Below are 21,480 nucleotides of genomic sequence, written 5' to 3' on the forward strand. Positions count from 1 at the left end.
TAGAAAATGTATAGACACTGTGTGTATGTGTAAATTCTTACTTATAACAAAAATTTTAACATACATTTTTGTTACAATTGTCATATTAGAAAAGAAAGTAAATTTGTAAAATTATTTATTCATTAAATTGAGGAATGCAGAGTTTTTTTCAATAAAAGTTATATAATGAAAGCAATAACCAATAAAAAGGAAATGTCTTAATAAAAACAAAAAGAAACTTTACATATCGTTTGCTATCATTATATTAATTAATTAATATAATGATAGCAAACTTCTTATCTGCATAAGAAGTTTGCTATCATTATATCGTGCTGGTGGGGTACTTTACTTAGATGCAAATCTGGAAGTCCAGATTGCTTTAGGTTTTTAAAATGAGGAAGAGAACTGTTTGTTTTATAACTACTGATAAGAAAAGAAAAAGCTTCCTTGTTATTGTTGACATATGTCTGTAATATCTTCAGATATTTTGAAAGTTTCTGTAACAAAATGAGGCAGGCTGTTTAATTGCATCATGGATGTTGGTTATGGAATAACAAAATTCTAAGTATTTAGATTTTTTCATGGGGTATGGGGAGGTTTCAAGATTAGGGGAAAGGGGGGGGGGATCCAGGCTAGCTGTGGTTACAGCTACAGCATTGGAAGGAGGAAAGGCTGTTATTTTAAGTGTTATTGTTTGTCATTTTAGAAATTTATTGTTTAAACAGTTTTTCTATACAAATAATATATCTGGTTAATTAGTTTGATAATTTTTTATAGTCATTTTTTTATATTTCTCTTGTAGTCAGGGTATTCTTTTAGAAGATAGAATTAAGTCTCTTCCCAACTTTTTAGAAGCATTAGCAGCCATTGTTAATGAAATTGACCAGGTCTGTAAATTTTTATATCTTTAATGATTTCATTTGTATGTATTGATTCAAATTTTTCCTCTGTGCACTAGAATTAAGGATGTTAATTGTTTAATTTTGATTTTATATTATCCATTCAGTGATAGCACTGGACCAGCGAGGTTTCTCTCTCAGTCGTTGAAAATGATTTTTTATACTTTCCTAAATATATACAGTAGAATCCAGATAAGAAATTCCCGCATAAGAAGTTTTCCCCTCTACTAGGTTTGGCTTCTTAATTCACGTTGTCAACCGCATATATTGTAATGCATTATTTTCCCTCGTAAGAAGTTTCCTGGGTATAAAGCTTTCCCATTTAAGAAGTAGGTGATAAAGAATACACAGTGTGTATTATTATAATGACATCTTCCCACTTGATACATTTTTTAAATATAGAAATTCTTTATTTTTATATTTAAAAAAAAATTAAACAAAATAAACATTTTGGTAATTGAACTAGTTAATGAAAAGCATCATTTTAGTTCGTAGTAAATCACTGTAGGTGAAATGGCATAGTTTTTTTTTATATCTCATATTGTGAATGCCTTCACAATGAGTTGCCGTGATATTAGTCTTCTCCACTGGCGAAGCAGTGCTTATTCGAGGTAGTGCAATATCAGGGAAACTCATTGTGGCATTCCATTTACAATATGAGATGTAACAAAAATGATGCCATTTCACCTAGTTCAGTGATTTTTCTACAAACTAAAATGATTCTATACACCAGTGGTCTCAAACTGGCGGCCCACGGGCTACATCCAGCCCTCCGAAGCAATTTTACACGGCCCGCAAATACATTTCAATTATGTATTTGTTGTAAATACGGTGCTTATATTCACTAATTTTGTTTAAAAAAAAATTCCGGCCCATCAGCTGCTTTCAGATCGTGCATTCGGCCCACATGCAATTTGAGTTTGAGACCACTGCTATACACTGACTTGTTAGATTAGTGAATTTTCCATAGTCTGAGGCTTTCAGCCCTAAAACCATTATAGTATAAACATTTTGATATAATGGAAGTGACATATTGCAATTGTTTCACCGATATCTATAATTGGATATTGTCAACCACGTGAAGCATTTGCTGTTAAATTCTGATGGTTTTGAACAGTTCTGAATTACTTAGTGGATGTGTCTTATTGTAATTGTCGTGTTGCTGTTCATGGCTGAGTTAGTCAGTCTCAGATAAGGACAGCAAGGTTATTTTCTCCTGGAAACCTGGGGTTTTTTTGTAAAGATATGCAATTTATGGTCATAATACTCGTGCGTAGATGAGGAGGTTATTGGTTAACCCTAAAGTCTTATTGTAATTGTGACCTTTTAAGGTATATTGAAAGCTGAATTTATAACACTATTTATTCTGTAGATTACCATTAGTATTTTTGCCGATTCTTTAAAGAACAACCATATTTTTGTCTATCTACCATATTGGCCCTAATTATTCATCCCTCCGTGGAAGGATGAACTCCAAAGAAGTTCATCCTTCCAACTTGGTAATAAGTTTAATGAACAGCAATTAGATTAAGCAATTAGAAATTCAGCAATTAAGCAATTAGAAATTCTCAGTTTAAAAATGTTTCCCATAGGCAGAGTAAAATATTTATAAATTCTCAAATAGTATTTAAAATCATCTTTAGCTCATGTATTTGTACCTTTTCATTTTTATTCGTGTAGATAATATTTCATAACCGTATGTCATTTCCCTTCTAAGAAGTTTCCCCTCATAAGAAGTTCTAAACCTCCAGTCCCTTGGAAAACTTCTTATCCGGGTTCTACTGAATATATAAAAATTGTCATATTAGGGTTAACCAATAACCTCCTCATCTACGCACGAGTATTATGACCATAAATTGCATATCTTTACAAAAAAACCCCCAGGTTTCCAGGAGAAAATAACTTTGCTGTCCTTATCTGAGACTGACTAACTCAGCCATGAAATAAAAAAACCCATAAAAGTTCCTCGCAACTCTGACAAGATTTAATCCAGGTTATTTCCACCCAGTGATTATTTCCACCCACACAATGATTATGAACACTGTGCTATCCATGATGACACCTTCCTAAATAGAGACAAATTTTTACTTTGTATATAGTTTTTTTTTTTTTTAAATCATTTTTCCAGAGTTATGAATGAGAGAATATGTATTGTTGCTTGTCACAGTGTTTGTTCATAGTAACACTAGGCTGGGAACCTGACTGGTACTGATGCTATGAAGCTTGGAACTGTTTTTTTTTTTTTTCTGGTCTGTAGTTATAGAACTTTTCTGTGTGATATGTAGATATCAACAGCTTTAACTGCAGTAAATAATGCATTTTTGACAGATTGGGCTGAAAGATTCATTACTGTTTTTGAATAAAAATCATGAAAATGTATAAAAATGACATTTTCACCCATGATAGAGTTTGCAACTTGCATAATATGCGCAGTTTATATGCTTCATGGCATGCTAGATTTAAAATAAATTTTTAAAAAAATTGAAAATGGAAGTAAATAATGCTATCTAATATTTTTTAATCTTTAATATTTTTTTCCAAAATATTTATACACATAATAAGCAGAAATATATGTGGCTATGCACATTTGAAATGTCATGCATTTAACATTTTAAACTGAAAATGGAAAAGATGAACAGATTAATCTTTATATTTTCTGTAGCATTTTTTTTAATTTTCAACAGAATTAATTTTTGAAAGGTGTAAAAAAACAGCATTCTTTAAATATTTAATTTTTTTTTATTAAAAGCAAAAAAATTATATATAGTAAGTATTGCATTCCATTAACAAAAGATAAAATATTGGTATACTCCATGCAGAATTCAAGAAACCCAAAAAAACATTCCCAGAAATTAAAAAAAAGTTGTCACTTGTCAGGTTCTGTACTATCAGTTTTGTTACAATTAGGGGGCACTACCACTGTCTGGTTAAAGATGATAGAAGAAGAAAGAATAAATCCATTTTATGATTTCTGAGATAATCAATAAGGAAGAAATCATGAAATTTTGTTTTATATCGTTACAAAGTGTGAGGGGTAAATAGTTTTAAATTGCTTTTTTTCTTTTTTTTTTTTTTCACGTACCACTAAGCAGATATATTTTAGCTTAAAATTTTAACTATCGTTTTTTTTTTCCCTATATTGAATTTATCAGCCCTCAACATTCCCTAAATTAGTTTCATTAGAAATTCCTTAAATTAGTTTCATTTTATGCTAAATCTAAAAGGGGGAAAAAAAAAAAATGAAATTGCAAAGAAAAAGCAATGTGTAGCTAGAGAATTTCATCAGAAAGTGTCTTGCTGACAATGCAGTAGCTCACTCTGCATTATCGGTGAAGCAAATTCTGATGTAAAAGCAGATCTTTGAAATGGAACATCCTCCCTACTCTTCTAATGTGGCCCCATTTGACTTATTTTTATTCCTAAGTATCAGAAATTCACTGAAAGAGACATATATTTTGGGTCTTTGAAGATAATGCAATATGTTAACTTTTAAGGTAAGACAATAAGGCACTACTATCAGGAACTAATAAAGACAGTAAAACACAATGCTTTACCATTAAGGGTATCTTGAAATTGGGACATTATAGCAAGTTTCATCTTGTTGCAACTTGTCTAGACATAGTATTGCTGGAATTGATCACATATCTTCAGTCAGTCTGAATTTTGTAACATTTTAAAATAATGATTTTTAATAAGCAGGAAATTGCATCAAATATGATTAAAATTAGGGAGGAGCATAGCAGAAACCCAATGGATGCTGTAGCTTCTCCGAAGAGTCATGTCTAGCTGTGGCAGATGCCTGGAGAAAGCTATTTGCCAGACTGTTGTCCCAACAATGCAGTTTGAGGGAAGCGGTGTGATGGTGTTTTGAGCTGTTTTTCATGGTTGGTCTGGGATCATTGTTTCTTTTGAATAAAACCATGAGTGTAGAGGTCTTTTTCTCTCTCTCTCTCTCTCTCTCTCTCGGACAAGAATGAGTTATCTATGTTGTGGCAGCATATTCGAGAAGGCCCGTACCTGCAGAATGATGCTCCATGTCACACTGCTCATGTTGTGATGGATTTTTCCGAGGATATGAGTGTTAGAAAGTTGGAGCTCTGACCTCAATTCTCTAGAGCAGGGGTTCTTAACCTGGTGCTTTTTAAAAAATGAATTTTGCTCTTGATCAATCTTAAAATGGGTGCTTGCAAGCATCTTCACTCATTTTATATAAATTTATGTATAAAAAATTTATATACTTGTACTTAAAAAGGTGTTTTCTATTTCTCGACTTTCTGCGATGTTCTACAAAAATCCATGCCAATCTTCATTAGAAAATCCTTTCTTTTGTTAGTGATTGGAGGAAAATTATATTTCATGATGTTTTAATCTCAAAAACGGTGAAAGTTTGACACTTTTATGGTATTTTTAAAATTTTTTTTCTTATTAATTATTGTTAATTTGACATTTATTTAGTAAGAAAAATGTTTACAAAATACTTTGAGTGTACGATTTGTTGCCCTAGTGTCGCTGCAGACTGAGGATACTGCCGCATGTGATTTTCAGTTTCTAGTTTTAACAGGTTTTTGTCGGGTTTCTCTCAGGTGTGCTGCTGCAGTAGATATCGTATATGCATAGTGTTATAGTAAGAAATCTTTTGATTTTGTATGCAAATGTTAAATGCATTTTCTTTTAACAGATTTAACTAAAGTTACTAAACCCTTTCAAAATGGATAAGTTTTTAAAAAGAAATCAAAATGGAGGAAACAAATGATGCATTAACACTACCTTCGCAGTTGTCTGATTTAGACCTACACTTTTTCAAATCGAGTTCAAAAAATTAAAAAGTATGCATTTCAATCCTCTTGGGAATATGATTATTTTATAATAGATAATAGTAGTGGAACTTGTGTAATTTGCTTATTATGTCAGGTGTGTTTGACTGGCTATCGGAAGTTGAATTGGAATGACATTACCAAACATGCCATAGGAATTTTCATGAAGCTTTTCCCAAATTTAGTGATATTAGAAAAGCTAAACTTCAAGGAGAAAAAAATAAACTTGAAAGACAGAGAAATATTTTAAATTTAGGTCAAGCTAATAGTAGTGAAGTTTTAGTGAATGAAGTTTAATTTATTATATCAAATATAATTGCAAAGAATTCTTTGCTTTACACTAGTGGTGAAATAATAAAAAATTGTGTAGTGTCATCGTTAGAAGTGCTTGCTAGCGTTTTACCAGAAAAACAGAAAGCTACCTTGATTAGCTCCTTTTGAGTAATGATACAGTTTCAAATCGAGTTCATAAAATGGCAGATGTCATATTCAATGAATTATTAGGTAGAATCGAAAGTTGTGTATTTTTTCCACTGGCACTTGATGAATCAACTGATGTTTTGAGCATATCACAACTCATGTGCTTTGTTCCTTTGATTCAACACAACGGCATCTGTGAAGAAGATTTTTTGGCTATTTTGCCACTTACTGGTCATACAACTGGAAAAGATGTATATGATACACTTATGAAATTCCTCACAGTGCACAAAATTGATCTGAGTAAACTTGTATCAATTGTTACTGATGGTGTGCCTTCCATGATAGGTAAAAACAAAGGCCTTATTGCTTATCTTAATACAGATGAAAGGATACCTAATTTTGTGCATTATCACTGTTTGATTCATATTGAGGCCTTGTATTCACAAATGAAAGATCAAAAAGAGATTATAGGATGTCTTGAAGTCATTGTTAGTCATAAACTATTGAAGATCTTCAAGCAACACATTCTGATCTTATTACCCATACTTAGGTTCATTGGCTCAGTCATGGAAAGGTGCTCTCCAGAATTTGGGAGGTGTTTGAAGAAGTAAAATCTTTTCTAATACAAGCTATAAAGAAAACCTTTTTCATGAAATTTTTACTGAAGATTTCAAGATTACACTTTCTTTCATGGTTGTCATCTTCAGCCATTTAAATGAGTTAAATTTGAGGCTACAGGGAAAAGATAAATTTGTGGTAGTTTTATATGAGGAGATTATTGCATTTGAGAAAAAACTTCAAGTGTTTCAGAATCAAGTTTTAAAAGGAAATTTGCTTCATTTTCCTACTCTTAAAAATGTCTGGAGGAAACTGCTGGGGAGTGTCCATCATTTGTAATGAATGTAACCTCAGTGACCAATTCCAAGAAAGATTTGAATACTTGAAAGAGCACCTCCAAAAATATGAATTAACGATAAATTACAGAAATTTTGAAATCAGTAACTTGGAACAAATTTTCAATCAAAATGAAGTAGCAGCTGCCAAGTTAGAACTTGTTGATATGCAATCGTCTTTAGCTCTGAAATGTCTTTTCCAACACAAAACTATTTTAAAATTCTGTGGTTCTTCCAAGTGCAAAAAATTTCCTTTATTACAAAGAGAAGCATTCAAAGTACTTTCTATGTGTGGATCAACATACACGCATGAAAACGATTTTTAATTAATGAAGAATATGAAAAACAAACAAAAAAAAAAAAGGACAAGAAGGTTGACATCACATTTGGAAGAAAATTTGTGATTATCTCTTCATAATGGAGAAATTAATTTCAAAGGTTTGGCATCATCTCTTCAAAGTCAATGTTTACACTGATAAGATAATAAATATTAGCATCCAAAAATTTTAATTGAGAAATATAATTCTTGTATGCGTAATATGGCTAAAAAGTTAATTAAAAAAATCCGCATTTGTAATCTTTAAGCAAAAAAAATTTTTTTTTTAATATGTGGTGTTTGCATATATTGTAATCTGCAAAATATTGCTCGCTTAAAGCAAAAGGTTAAGAACCCCTGCTCTAGAAAACCTCTGGGATGAATTGGATTGTTAAGAGCATGTGAGGAGAGACTTCCTAAAAAAAACAGAGGTGAACTATTTGCTACTATTTTAAAGGTCAAATGGTAGGAAATATCAGAGGGCATTTACAAAAAAACTGGTGGAAAGTGTTCCATGGAAACTAGAAGCTGTTGCAGAGCTAAAGGTTTCAGCACAGTTTATTAGTTTTCCCTTAAATAAAGGTTATTTGTATGAATATTAATGGTAGTAGTGTATAGTGTTTTTCTCAACCTGTGGTCCGGTGTTGGTTGTAGATGGTCCCTGGGAAGGTAAATTTTATTGTAAGTATAAAATATAATCACAAAAAAAAATTTTAATTTGCATTCAGCTGTTTACTTTATCGCAAATCAAGAGGTTTCCCTTACAATGTAAGGGATACCTCCTCATTGGAATGTAAGACATGTCGCCAGTGCAGTGTTGGTGAGGATACAAGCTTTCATCTGTCACAGTCGATCACCAGCTTCTGAGCATGTAATATGTATTGGATTTGTTTTTGTGTATTTGTAAAGTAGTTTTTACATTTAAAAAAAAAAATTAGTGTGATAGAGAATGACTGTTAAAATTTGTAGTGATTATTTGATTGTATATGTTGGGTGGGTTTTTTTAGTATATTTTTAATTATATATAATTAATGAGTGATATTTTGTTTGAGATTGGAATTATTTATTTTAGTAATTTAATATCAGCCCTATGTTCAGTATCGTATAATGAATATCATGGATAAGTCGCTAAAAACAGAATTTTTCAAACCTCAACCCAATACTAGTTTTTTCATTGATGTAAAGAAACCCTAATCGGTGGTCCACAGTAAGTAAAGAATGCTTGAAGTGGTCCATGAATGATAAAAGGTTGAGAAGCACTGGTGTAGTGTATATGTTGTCAGTGAAATTTCATTTTTAGTGCAGTTAAACTTTAAAAACCTCCTGCCTTTTCTGAATATCTCTTATTTTCCCTTCTGTTTTTGGGAAGGATGCTTTTTTACAATTTTTTTTGCCTCTTTTGATCCATAAATCTGTTTTTCATTTTTTTTTTTTAGCCCAAAATTCTCATGTTTTTCTCCTGTTTTGGCTAAAAAATCTGTTTTCCTCCAGCTTGCAAAATGTCTGATCTCCATTTGTTTGCAAGTCAGAATCTGGCAGCTATGTATATGGTTCTGCTATTGGATTTCAAACTAAAAACAGTTTAGTTTTACAAGCCTAAATGCTCATTAGAAATGACAAGGCAGTTAGTTCTTAAAGCTTATCTGATATATGACATGATTTATCTTTTGGTGATTAACATGTTGTTTATTTATTTCATACCTATTTTTGTTATTTTAAACTATTTATAATTTGGTTGTTGATTATGTTGGTAATGTAATATTTTTAACCGGAAGTTTCATTTGAATTGCATAGTTTTAATCCAGTTAAAATATTAATGGCATATTTTTATTTTGAATAAACTCTTATATGTGCTGATTTATCTTTTGCAGGTCCCTGAAAATTACCTGATATGCTTAGAACATCTTGTTGTTCTTCAGTTTGAATATTTTCCTCAACTTCCTGTATCATTTCACTATCGCTGTTGTCATTCACTTATCAGATTATTTTTAGCCATAAAGGCTAAAGAAATTTGCTTCAAAGGATTTTTGAATAGAATAGGTTTGTTTGTCAGTGCTGTAATTAATAAAAATTATTTATTATCCACTTTATTAATTTTATATTTATATTAGTCTTCTTTAGACAATTGTCTTATATCATTTGTAAATGACTGTGAGTTTGTTTCCTTCTGATGTTCTGCTCATACCATTAAAATCTATTAATTAATTGAATTTAATTCATTAATTGAATTTAATTCAATTAATTAATACAAAGTGTTAAAATTGCTAACGTTATTTCATGAATACAAAAGTTGTTTAAATCTTTCTATGAGAATTTATTGATATTTGAAGTTTTGTCATAAACAGGTAGAAGGAAAAGAATACTAAATAAAATTAAAGGAATGAAGAGAGTGCATATACATGATTTAAATTATGGAAAATGAATCTGAATTAAATTTAAAATTGCATTTTTTGATTTCTTTTTCTGCAATGAGCTGTATCAATGTGTTTAAATCTTTTTTGAGTAACAGGATGCTTTGGAATGGATAAGAAATTAGCAGAATTCCATATCTGGTGTTTGGTTTATGTTCATGTGTGTGTGAATGTATGTTTATGTTCATGTGTGTGAATGTATGTTTATGTGCTTGAGGGTGATTGCTCTGAAAGTATAATTAATTCTTTGTCTGTGAAATTGAGATGAAATCATATATTGGTAAAAATAACATAGCAGTTTACCAACCATAAGAACTATGTTAAGAACAGGTTTGAGTAACTGTTCTCCCTCCCCCCCCCCATCCAGTTTAATCACCATAAATTTTCACCAACAAGACAAGTTTTAAATGTAACAGACATATATTTATTATAGAAGGATAATTACCTTTCATATCACATAAGTAATAAAATAAACTTGCAGTTTCTTTCATGCAAATTTAAGCACATTAGACCAAGTTTAGACAAATATCGATTATTTGGTGGTCACCAGTTATTATTATAAGGAAAACTAAGCTATATTTAAGTATAGATAGCATTGTTTTTACATTTTCTTTGGTCAGAATCTGATATACCATTGAACTTGACTTCAGTCATTTTTTTTTTTTAAACTATTAACCTATAGTGCTGAATTTATAAATAATAAAGAAAACATTTTTTTCATTGCTTATAGGATAAATTAGGTTTTCTAAGCTTAAGTTGAAATATATAGGCTCCCTAATGATATAATTAGTCCTATAGCAATTTTTAAATTCACTTGCACTTTTAAGCTTTTTAAAACAGGAGAGCAGCTGAAGGGCAGTTTCTTTCCAACTTTGTTTTTCTACATCTTTGAAGATTTCAAATAAAGTTTTTATTTCAAGAAATAAAGCTTGTCAATGCCTCCATTCCATGCTGCCCTTGTTTATACCCTTTAGAAATAACACTTAAGTTTCACATATATTCTTCTATCAGTATAGTAAATTTCCGAAGCAGATGATCAATCTTCAGAAAACTTGAAAATATATGTTGTTTGCTATTAATGAGAATTTCTTTGAATTTGAATTTTTTACTCACAAACTTTACTTGAAACATTGTCACCTGTATTTTTTCAGCAATGAAACAGTTTAATTAAATGGTTATTTTTCATTAGCAGTATCTAGTCTGCAGTTTCCATTTTCCCTCTCTTTGCTTCAGCAATTCATTTTAGTGGATGTTGGGTGTAATAAGTTAGGGTGTGGTGTTTTCTTACCATCATTAACAGAGTCAAGAATTTCATTAATTGACTGTCCACTTTGGGAAGCACATTAGACAAGTGAAGTTGCTAATCTACACCAGATGAAATAGCTTGGGTTTGATTTTGTCACTAAACAAATGTGAAAAATACTTCCGTCTGGAATGGGAGTAGCTTTTTATGGCCTGGTTTATTTGGTCTTGGTTGAGAGGTAACATGGTTTTTCCTCCCAGAAACATGGTTTCCTTCATCTGGTACAACAAGCAAATTGACCACATGACAGTTGTCAGGGTTTATAAAAAAAACTCAAATGGGTGAAAAGTCTAAATCATTGCATGCTCAAAGGAAGCAATTTTCTTCAGGATGATTCCTGGAGCAAGAAATCTGATATCTGGATATCTAAGTCTGGAGGCCTCATTTCAGGAAGGATGTAGAGTTGTTAGAATGAGTACAGAGAAGGGAAACAAGATTGGTGAGGGGAACGAAGGGGTCCTTTTAGCAAGAAAGGCTTAAGTTCTGCAAATCACAGCATCTGGAGACCAGGCATCGGCAAGGTGATCTGATCGAGGTGTACAAGGTCTTGAATGGTTTGAGCAGGCTCAGTGCTGATGGGATTCTTCCTCTTACTCAGATTACAAACCTGAGGTGGCATAAATTCAAATTGAGGAAAGACAGTTGTAGAATAGATGTGTAGAAAAATGCCTTTAACCAGTGGGTAGTTGATTGCTGGAACAAATTTCCATCTGACGTTGTGGAAGTTGAAAGCTTAAATAAATTCAAGGAAAAACTGGACAAACTTTAGAGTGAATGGATGGGTGAAATGGAAATTTTTCTTCTTTTTTTGGCAGTATAAGCTTGCTTTCTTGCATCATATGCCTCTACTATTTCTAATGCTAAGTCTAAATCATTGCATGCTTTAAGGAAGCAATTTTCTTCAGGAAATTGCTTCCTGGAACAAGGAATTTGATATCTTTATGACAGCATCACCAACTCAGCAGTGGTGAAAGGAATTAACATTTTGATTGAAACATCCATTTCACTGTGCTCATATTAGAGCACAGTGAAATGGATGCTATGATAAAAAGTATGAACAAGCATTTATATGCAAGCATTATGGTAAGTAAAACAAACTTTTATTGAGTAAGTGATTTAGCATGAAATAATTAATTTAAAGGCCATACTCTAATATACGGTGCACCCTTGTAATTGGCTATCAGAATGGGGGAAAGCAGTGATTGACAGGTTGTGACTCCACCCACTGACTGCATCCCCTCTTTGTTTCACGCAGACGTCACTGGAGTGCTAAATGTGAAATTCGTTGCGCATACTTTCATTTGAATACTGCTTTCTGTTGTGTCCGGTGCTCTGCTGCTACTTGTTGCTGGTTTCTCTTGTGTCCGGTGCTTTGCTGCTACTTGCCACATGGTCCTGAGTTTGAGCCTACAGGCCAGGACTGATGAGGTGAGTTTAATTTGTATTTCTGTGTTATTTTCACGTATCATTAACCTTGTATTGTGCCTGTTGCGTTCTTTTCAAAAAAATTCTATGTTGCCGTTTTGTACTTAGGCAAAAAGTAATTTTATTGTTCGTTGCACGTGTTAATTGACTTTCGTTTCTGTTTAGTGAAAAAACGTTAGGCTTTTAGGTTAGAGTTTTACACGACTTCAGGAAGGATTCAAGCAAAAACCAGTCGTTGGACGAAAATAAAAAATATGATGGGAGCATGTTTTTCATCAACTTTCATTTGTGTTTAGTGAAAAATGGTTAGGTTTTTAGGTTACCTTTTTATGCAACTTCGGGAGTTATTTGGTGAAAATTAGTCGTTTACTGTGTCTCATTAGTTTTAGTTTTGAAAAAAAAAAATTACTGCATTATTTTTATGTATAATTATTTTGGTTGCTGCTCTGAAAAAAATTGCTGCATTGCCGTTAATTTCATTGTTTTTCAGCTCCGCCATACTGTTATGTCGCGTGACATTTGCCACGTGCAGTCATCGAGAAGAAGAGGGGGAACACAGTGAGTGGGCGGAGTTATGAACCGTACGTCACTGCTTTCCCCCTCTTCTTCTCGACGTGATTTTCAAAGGGGCACTGTGTTCTGGAGTTTTACCAATTTAAATAATAAGCATTTAAACAATTTGTAAGTTAAACTGCAATAAATAGGAATCATAATATTGTAGACTTCCAAACAGGAAGTCTATGTCTACATTTGCTGTTTACTCTCTTGGTAAAAATGATGAAGCCAGGTCTAATTTGCTAAGGGGGATACACAGACCAATATATTAACAGCAGCTGCTGGCAGATGTGAAAGTGATTCTTGCACTGCTTCTATTGGAATGAGCAGTAGCCTGCAAAACAAGGTGCTGGGAATTCCAAGGATTGCTTGGATTCATCACGGAACAAGTAAATACATGGGCTGTGTTACGGTAACTAAGAGTAGGAACAGGTGCATATATACTTGCAGGGAGTTTAGTAAATAAATTTGATGAATTTGAAGCACTGGTCGAAACATCAAAGGCAGATATTGTTGGGATATCACAAATGTGAAGTCACACAGCTATAAGGAATATGGAATTGGAATCTTGGGAGTACAATGTGTACAGAAAGGATAGACACGATAGGAAGGGAAGGAGGGGTTATGCTCTTAGTTAAGAAACACATAAAATCTAAAGAAGTGTATCATGTTGAAATGGGTGGACAGTGCAATGTTGAATTAGTTTGTTGTGACATAAGCACTGGGAAAGCAAAATTGAGAGTAGGAGTGTGTTTTAGGCCTAATGACGGATGACTATAATGAACAGTTGTACAGATAAATACAGTGGGCAGTAAATATGAGTATCTTATAATGGGAGATTTTAATTTACCAGATATTGACTGGAACTTGTGGATTGGTCACTCGCACACTAGCAAGGCTTTTGTGGAGTTATTGGTTGATTGTTTTCTACAGCAGCATGTATGAGAGGAAACCAAAGGGAGTAATACTCTTGATCTGATTATTAGCAGGGATTTTTCATGTATTAAGAATCTGCAGATAAATGACCCACTAGGTGACAGCGGTCACAGTGTATTGATGTGGGATTTACTCAAAGGTGTGACTACCATCAGGCATAAAGGGAAGGGTTTTTCCTTTTTGTAAAGGTGACTACAGTGGTCTCAGACAGTTTTTAAATTCTATACAATGGAACCAAGTGATGATGATACCAGCAGCAAATTCTAAATGGGAAGAATTCAAGGAACTTGGAAACTAAGTAAACTAAGAAATGTTGTTCAAGGTTTACGCTTAAATCGACGTCAGATGAACTAATGACTCGTGGCAGAGAAGAATAATGCATGGGATACATATAAACTAACAAGTGACCCAGAAGCCTATGGTAGATATAAGTTGGTCTGTAATCTAGTCACAAACAGTTAGACAGCCAAAGGCAGATTACGAGAAATCCTTGGTAAAAGATGTAAAGAAAAACAGCAAAGATTTTGTACTTATGAAGACTCTAGAAGAAAGGGGATGAATCAGATTGGTCCGCTTGATATTGACAGCTCGACCGTTGATGATTCTGCTCAGGAAGCTGACAAACTAAATGAGTATACACCTAATTCTGTTTTTACACGATAGATATGTTCCTGAAAAATACGTGTAAAAAAGACATTGTATTTATTGAAGAAAAGAAGATTGGTTCCGGATCTAAAAAATCAGTAAAAATAATTTAAAAAAAAACACATAAAAATATTCGTTTTAAGCTTATTATTTTATTTCAACAAAATACACATGTAATAATATGTAATGAAAATGTATTAAAGTAAATTTGTATGCATATGAAATGAAAAAAAATTCTTCATGAACAAAAAAATCTGTTTTACACATAACAAGATTTTATTAATTTTCACTTTCTGATAATAAACGGCGCATATGTTTGCGTATGACTGGAATATCACTGCTATCACTAGAAATGTTGTGGACATCATCTTTTTCCTCTATTAATGAAATTCTTTTTGTGATCTCTTGAGCAAAATCAGCACGAGTCTCCTCTGGTGCTGATGTTTCACCGGTTTTACGAACGAATTCAGTTATCAATCGTTGTGTTCATGTTTTGGTTAGGCCATTATATAATTCTCTGTAAGAGGCTGTCAACAACTTCAGTTCACGTTGAAACTTCCCAGCACGTTCCTCATTAGGGTCATGTTTGACAAAATGATTACCTAATTTTCTGGCCAGTTCCACACCTTCTTTTATTAAATCTACATTTAGAACAGGATCATTTTCTTCATTATCACTATGTTCTGTGGGATAAGGAGTCCCAAGGACTCCTTATCCCACCTCTAATATTTCATCTTTGCTTAGGGCTTTGTCGATTAACAATTCATCAATATCTTCAAACGATAGATCATCGAATCCTTCTCCACCAATTTTGTGTGGCATTGTAATGATGTTGGGAAATTCGGTCGTATTAGGGATGATGGGATCTTTGCTTTTTACACATTGTGGCCAAACCGCTTTCCACCACGCATTTAAAGTTGCTGGTTTTAATTCAGTTAATGCTAATCCAACTTGATTGATACAATCCATAATTGAGAATTTCTTCCACACATCAATGACTGTTAGTGTTTCATCATTCAGTTTGTCCAAAATGTGTTGGAATGTTCGTTTTACGTTGTATGTTTTAATTGTTGCAATTATACTTTGGTCTAGTGGTTGTATCAAAGATGTGGTATTAGGTGGCAGAAATAAAATTTGTACGTTTGGGTGTTCCAAGACAGGATGGCCGGGTGCATTGTCAAGAATTAGAAGAGCTTTAAATTCGAGACCTTTCAAATTCATATAACTTCTGGGATGAAACATTTGTTGAACCATTCTGTAAAGATAGCAGTGGTCACCCAGACCTTGTTTGCCATCCAGTGAACAGGCAGTTTGATATCTACACCTTTCATTGAACGTGGGTTTAGGGCTCGATTTACCAGCAGTGGTTTCAACATACGATCTCCTGAAGCGTTGGAGGAAAATAATAAGGTCACACAATCCTTAGCTACCTTAAAACCACCAGCAGTTTTCTGCGATTTGGCTACATATGTTCTGTTCGGCATTCATTTCCAGAAGAAACCAGTTTCATCTGCTTTTTTTTTGGTTTTTTTTTAGGAGCATTAGCAACTAAGGCCATATTGCTCCGGGATATGCGGTGGTCATTCCCTGACCTTTCCGCATCCTCCATATTTGGTGGTGACGGGCTTGAACCCCGGTCTAATCAAGAAGCGTGTGCTATGCACTGCTGCTGCTCCTTCCCACCTGGCTACAGAGTTGCCTGTTTCATCTGCATTCCACACTTGATCAGGAGTGTATCCTCCATCTTCAATAATTTTTGCAATTTCCTGCGAATACTTTAGCAGCCAATTCATCTGCAGATGCAGTTTCACCTTTAATTTTTATATTATGAAGAGCATTCCTTTTAAGAAACCCTGTCATCCAACCTGTACTCAAAAAAATTCATACTTTCTGTTTAACTGAGATGAAGTGCTTGGCTCCTTTTCTTTAATCTGTCTGTAAATTCTTAGTGCTGTTTGCTTGATGGCATTTCCATCTGCTGGTACTCTTTTTTGTGACTGATCTTCTATCCATATTACCAGAGCCTTTTCCATTTTTTCCTTAGCAATATCTCTTGTATATGATGATGATGAATTAACACTTACTTTTGTTCCAGAACATACCGACTTCCTAATTGCAGCTTCATTTTTCTTAATAGTTCTTATGGTAGCTTTATGTACACCAAAATGCTTTCCTACAGATGTAGCCCCTTGTCCAGTTGCAAGACGATCTAAAATTTGAATTTTAAGTTCCAAAGAAATCGCTTTCCTTTTCATTTTGGTAATAGGCGAATTATTCAACATTATATAAGGACTACCGAAAAATATCTCAGTTATAATTAATAAAAAAAGTATGAAACATTTGTAAACTTACAATTTATTGACTATCGGAAAAATTAATAAATTTATATGTGCATAAATTTCACTAAAGATTCTTTCACTTTGAAATAGAGCTTACTACTAAATGTCTTCTGAAGATACAATGCACGAATACCATAGATGTGCACCAAATTCAATAAAAACGTTGATGATTCATAGATACTTAGACGTACACATTGGTAAACAAAAGCATGCGTTTCAAAACGCACACACTAGCTGTTATCCAATTTATTGGTGCGTGTAATATAGAAATGATACTAACATGCCACAAACAAAAAAAAATTTTCTTAGAATTTAGGCAGAAAAAATTCATAGAAATCGTGTTAAATCAAAATGACTTGCGTAAAAAGAGAATGAAATATTTATTTTGAATTCGTGTAAAAAAAGTTTGTGCAAAAACAGAATTAGGTGTATTATGTCTACATTCACACATGACGAGGTTTTCAGGGAGTGTAATGCCAGAAGTTCAAACTCTGGCAGGGAGCTAAATGATTTTATAATAACTGAGAGCAAAGTGGAGAAGAAATTGTTGAAGTTAAACATAACAAAAGCACATGGGGTCAATAGGAACTATTCAGTTATATTAAAGAAGATGACAAAGGAAGTAAGCAAACCCTTAGCCAAAAATGAGAGATTTGGACTCAGGGAAGGTCCCCATGGCCTGGAGATGTGCAAATGTGTCATTAATTCACAACGGAGGATCAAAGGGTGACACAAGTAATTACAGACTTTTTAGTTTAACTTCTGTTCCAGGGAAATTAATGGAGTCTATAGTTAAAGAAGGAATGCAGGACCATCTAGATAAGACGGCAGTTATAGTTTAGATACAGTATGGGTTTGTTAAGGGAAAGTCTTGTCTGACCAATTTGATTGGATACTATGATGCAGTCACAAAGGAACTGGATGCGAAAAATAATTTTTATATCATATACTTGGATTTTCAGAAAACATTTGTACATGGAAGACTACCGTATGAATTGGAGCAGTATGGCATTAACGGCAAATTTTTGCTATAGATAAAGGGATGGTTGAGTGGGAGAAGACAGAGAGTGGTAATCAATGGAGACTGCTCTCTTCATGAACTAATGTTTTTAGTGGAGTTCCCGAGAGTTCGGTGTTATGCCCATTGTTGTTTTCTGTTTTTATTAATGATTTTGATGAAGGTATATCATGTTTAATGTCTAAGTTTGCAAACGATAAGAAGGTTGGCATATTTGTTAATGACAGTACACTACTGCAACAGGATTTAGAAAAATTGAGATGAGAGGTGGCAACTGAATTTTAAAATTGACAAAAGTACTGCATGTGGGTAGCAATAGCCCCAGAGTGACATATCAAATGTGTGGTTCTACACTCAGGGTAGTGGAGAATGAACAAGATTGGTGAGTACTTGTGCAGTCAGGTTTGAAGTTTTCTGAGCAGTGCAGACTGTCTGCAACATTAGCTCATCATGTCTTGCCAACGATATACATGAATTTTGCCCGCAGGGATAAGGAGGTGATTATCTCCTAGTATAAGGTTATGGTTAGGCCACACCTTGAGTACTGTCTGGAGGCCTCATTTTAGGAAGCATGTAGAGCTGCTCGTTGCCCTTCTCTGTACTCATTCTAGCAGCTCTAGCATGTAGAGCTGCTAGAATGAGTACAGAGAAGGGCAACGAGATTGGTAAGTGGAACAAAGGGTTGGTGTTACCAAGAAAGGCTTAAGCTCTGAAATTTGCAGTGTCTGTACACTTGGCACTTGCAAGAGGATCTCATTGAGGAGTATAAGGCCTTGAATGGTTTGAGCAAGCTCAATGCTGATGGGATTCTTCCTTCTCCCCAGATTAATTGCTTGAAGGGACATAAATAAAAATTGAGGAAAGACAGTTGTAGAATATATGTGCAGAAATTTGCCTTTAGCCATCAGGTGGTTGATTGCTGGAGCAAACTTCCATCTGTCATTGTGGAAGTTAGCTTAAATAGCTTCAAGGAAGACATATGTATTGAATGGATGGGTGAAATGGGAAGGTGTTTTTTTTTTTTTATCTTTTTTTGGCTGATGCTGTATAAGCTTGCTTTCTGCATCATACGCCTCTACTAATGCTAATCCACCATTATCACCTTGTGCAGAACTTTACCTTCTTCAGTAACCATCCATTGCAGCTCTTGACAAACATTCATATGAATTTGCTGTTGTGCGGCCACGAGTAGTCATGGACATCTAGATCTGATTATCAGCAGTTATTCATGCATTAAGAATTTGCAAATAAAGGAACCACTAGGTGGCAGTGATCACAGTGTACTGATGTGGGATTTACTTAAAGATGTAACTACCATCAGGGGTAAAGAAAGGGGATTTTGCTTTTGTAAAAGTAACTATATTTCAGACTTTTCAATTCTATACAGTGGAAACTGATGATGACCAACAGGGTCCTGAGCTGGATATCATCATTCTTCTGTTTCTTGATGATTCCCTTCTACTTTTCTTGCTCTCTCTCTCTTAGGGTAACTCGGGAATTTTTTTTTTTTTTTTTTTGGCTGGTGCAGCATAAGCTTCAGGCTTCCTTGCATCCTATAGCTAATAATATAATATAACAGCAAATTCTAAATTGAAGTATTCAATGAATTAAACTTAATCTACTAAGCTTTTCATACCAACTAAGAAATGCTATTCAAGGTTTAGGCCTAAATTGATGTCAGATGAACTAATGAGACTCATGGCAGAGAAGAAAAATGCATGGGATACATATAAATTATTAGGCAACACAGAAGCCTTTGGTAGGTATCAGATTATCTGTAATCAAGTCATCTGGTGAAGGTAGATTACAAAGCAGGTTAGGCAAGTGAAGGCAAATTGAGAAATCTTTGGCAAAGAGAGTGCAAAGAAAAATATCAAAGACTTGTTTACTTATATAAACTCTGGAAGGAAGGGGAGGAATCAATGGTTCCAGTATTGATGATCGTGCTTAGATAGCTGACAAACTTAACGAGTATTTTGTATCTACATTCGCACATGAGAAATTCTGTAGGGAAGTGGAGGACAGAAGCTTATTAAACTCTAACAGGGAGCTTTATGATTTTGTAATAACTGAGAGCTAAGTGGAGGAGAAATTGTTGAAGTTAAGGGTAAGAAAGGCACCTGGGGTGGATGAGATCTATCCAGTTATATTAAAGGAGGCAGCAAAGGAAGTAAGAGTCGGGTAGGTAAAATGCCTGCCTGGCAACCCAAAGGTCGCGGGTTTGATTCCCGCCTCGGGCTTGGATCAAAGTACTGCAAAAAAAAACCTTGGGAGGTGCATTATGGCCACAGAAGCCTATGCGTCAACAACTACGAAAAAAAAAAAAAAAAAAAAAGGAAGTAAGCAATCCCTTACTCATAATTATGAAAGCATCCGTGGACTCAGGGAGGTCACCACGGACTGGAGGTGTGCAAATGTATCTCCAATTCACAAAGGGATGTCAAAAGAGACAAGAGTAATTACAGACCTGTTATTTTAACTTCTGTTTCAGGGAAAAATAATGTAGTCCTGGTTAAAGAAGCATTGCAGGATCATCTAGCATTAGCAAAGGGACATGATGCAAGAAAGCAAGCTTATATAGCATCAGTCAAAGAAAAAAAAAAATCCCTTATTTTACCCATCCATTCGTTCCAAATGTTTGTCAAGTTCTGCCTTCAATCTATTTAAGCTATCAACTTCTACAACGATAGATGGAAGCTTGTTCCAGCAAACAACCACTTGCTGGCTAAAGGCAAACTATTGCACATCTATTCTACAACCATCTTTCCTCAATCTGAATTTATGCCCTCTCAAGTGATTATTCTGAGCAAGAGGAAGAATCCCATCAGCATTGAGCATGCTCAAACCATTCAAGGCTTTATACACCTCAATCAGATCACCTCGCAGGTGCCTAGTCTCCAGACACTGTAATTTGCAAAACTTAAGCCTTTCTTCTTAAGAGCAACCCTTTGTTCCATTCACTAATCTTGTTGCCCTTCTCTGTACTCGTTCCAACAGCTCTACATCCTTCTTAAAATGAGGCCTCCAGACCTGTATGCAGTACTCAAGGTGTGGTCTGACCATTGCCTTATGCAAGGGGATAATCACCTCCTTATCCCTGGTAGAAAATTCCTGTATATCATTGACAAGACTGTATGAACTTGCAGACCATCTGTACTGCTCAGAAAACTTCATATCTGCCTGCACAATTACCCCCAGGTCCTTTTCATTCTCTACCACTGTCAGTGTGGAACCACAGAGTTGATACGTTACTCTGGGATTACTGCTTCCCATATGTAATACTTTACATTTGTCAATGTTAAACTTCATTTGCCCTCTCAGCTCATCTGCTCAACTTTTCTAGATCCTGTTGCAGCAGTGTACTGGCATTAGTGTCCTTAACAACCCTGCCAACCTTCGTATCGTCTGCAAACTTGGACATTAAGCCTGATATACCATTATCAATATCATTTATAAATACGGAAAACAACAATGGACCCAACACTGAACCCTGAGGGACTCCACTAATAAAATTAGTCCACAAAGAG

The 21,480-nt window shown here is 34.2% G+C and overlaps 1 protein-coding gene across 1 annotated transcript in view; it reads left to right on the forward strand.

Moving 5' to 3' along the window:
• Positions 1-6,723, forward strand: part of LOC150083024 (DNA-dependent protein kinase catalytic subunit-like) — a 127,922-nt gene extending 121,199 nt beyond the window's left edge. The window contains exons 13-14 of the mRNA XM_090378357.1: positions 782-870; positions 6,197-6,723. Coding sequence (XP_090234483.1) covers positions 782-870; positions 6,197-6,723 — 616 coding nt within the window. The remainder of the gene's footprint in view (positions 1-781; positions 871-6,196) is intronic.
• Positions 6,724-21,480: the final 14,757 nt, after the last annotated feature.

Source organism: Mastigoproctus giganteus, chromosome 7 (assembly GCF_048544385.1).
Source record: "Mastigoproctus giganteus isolate SK-2022 chromosome 7, ASM4854438v1, whole genome shotgun sequence".
Taxonomy (NCBI): Eukaryota; Metazoa; Arthropoda; class Arachnida; order Uropygi; family Thelyphonidae; genus Mastigoproctus; species Mastigoproctus giganteus.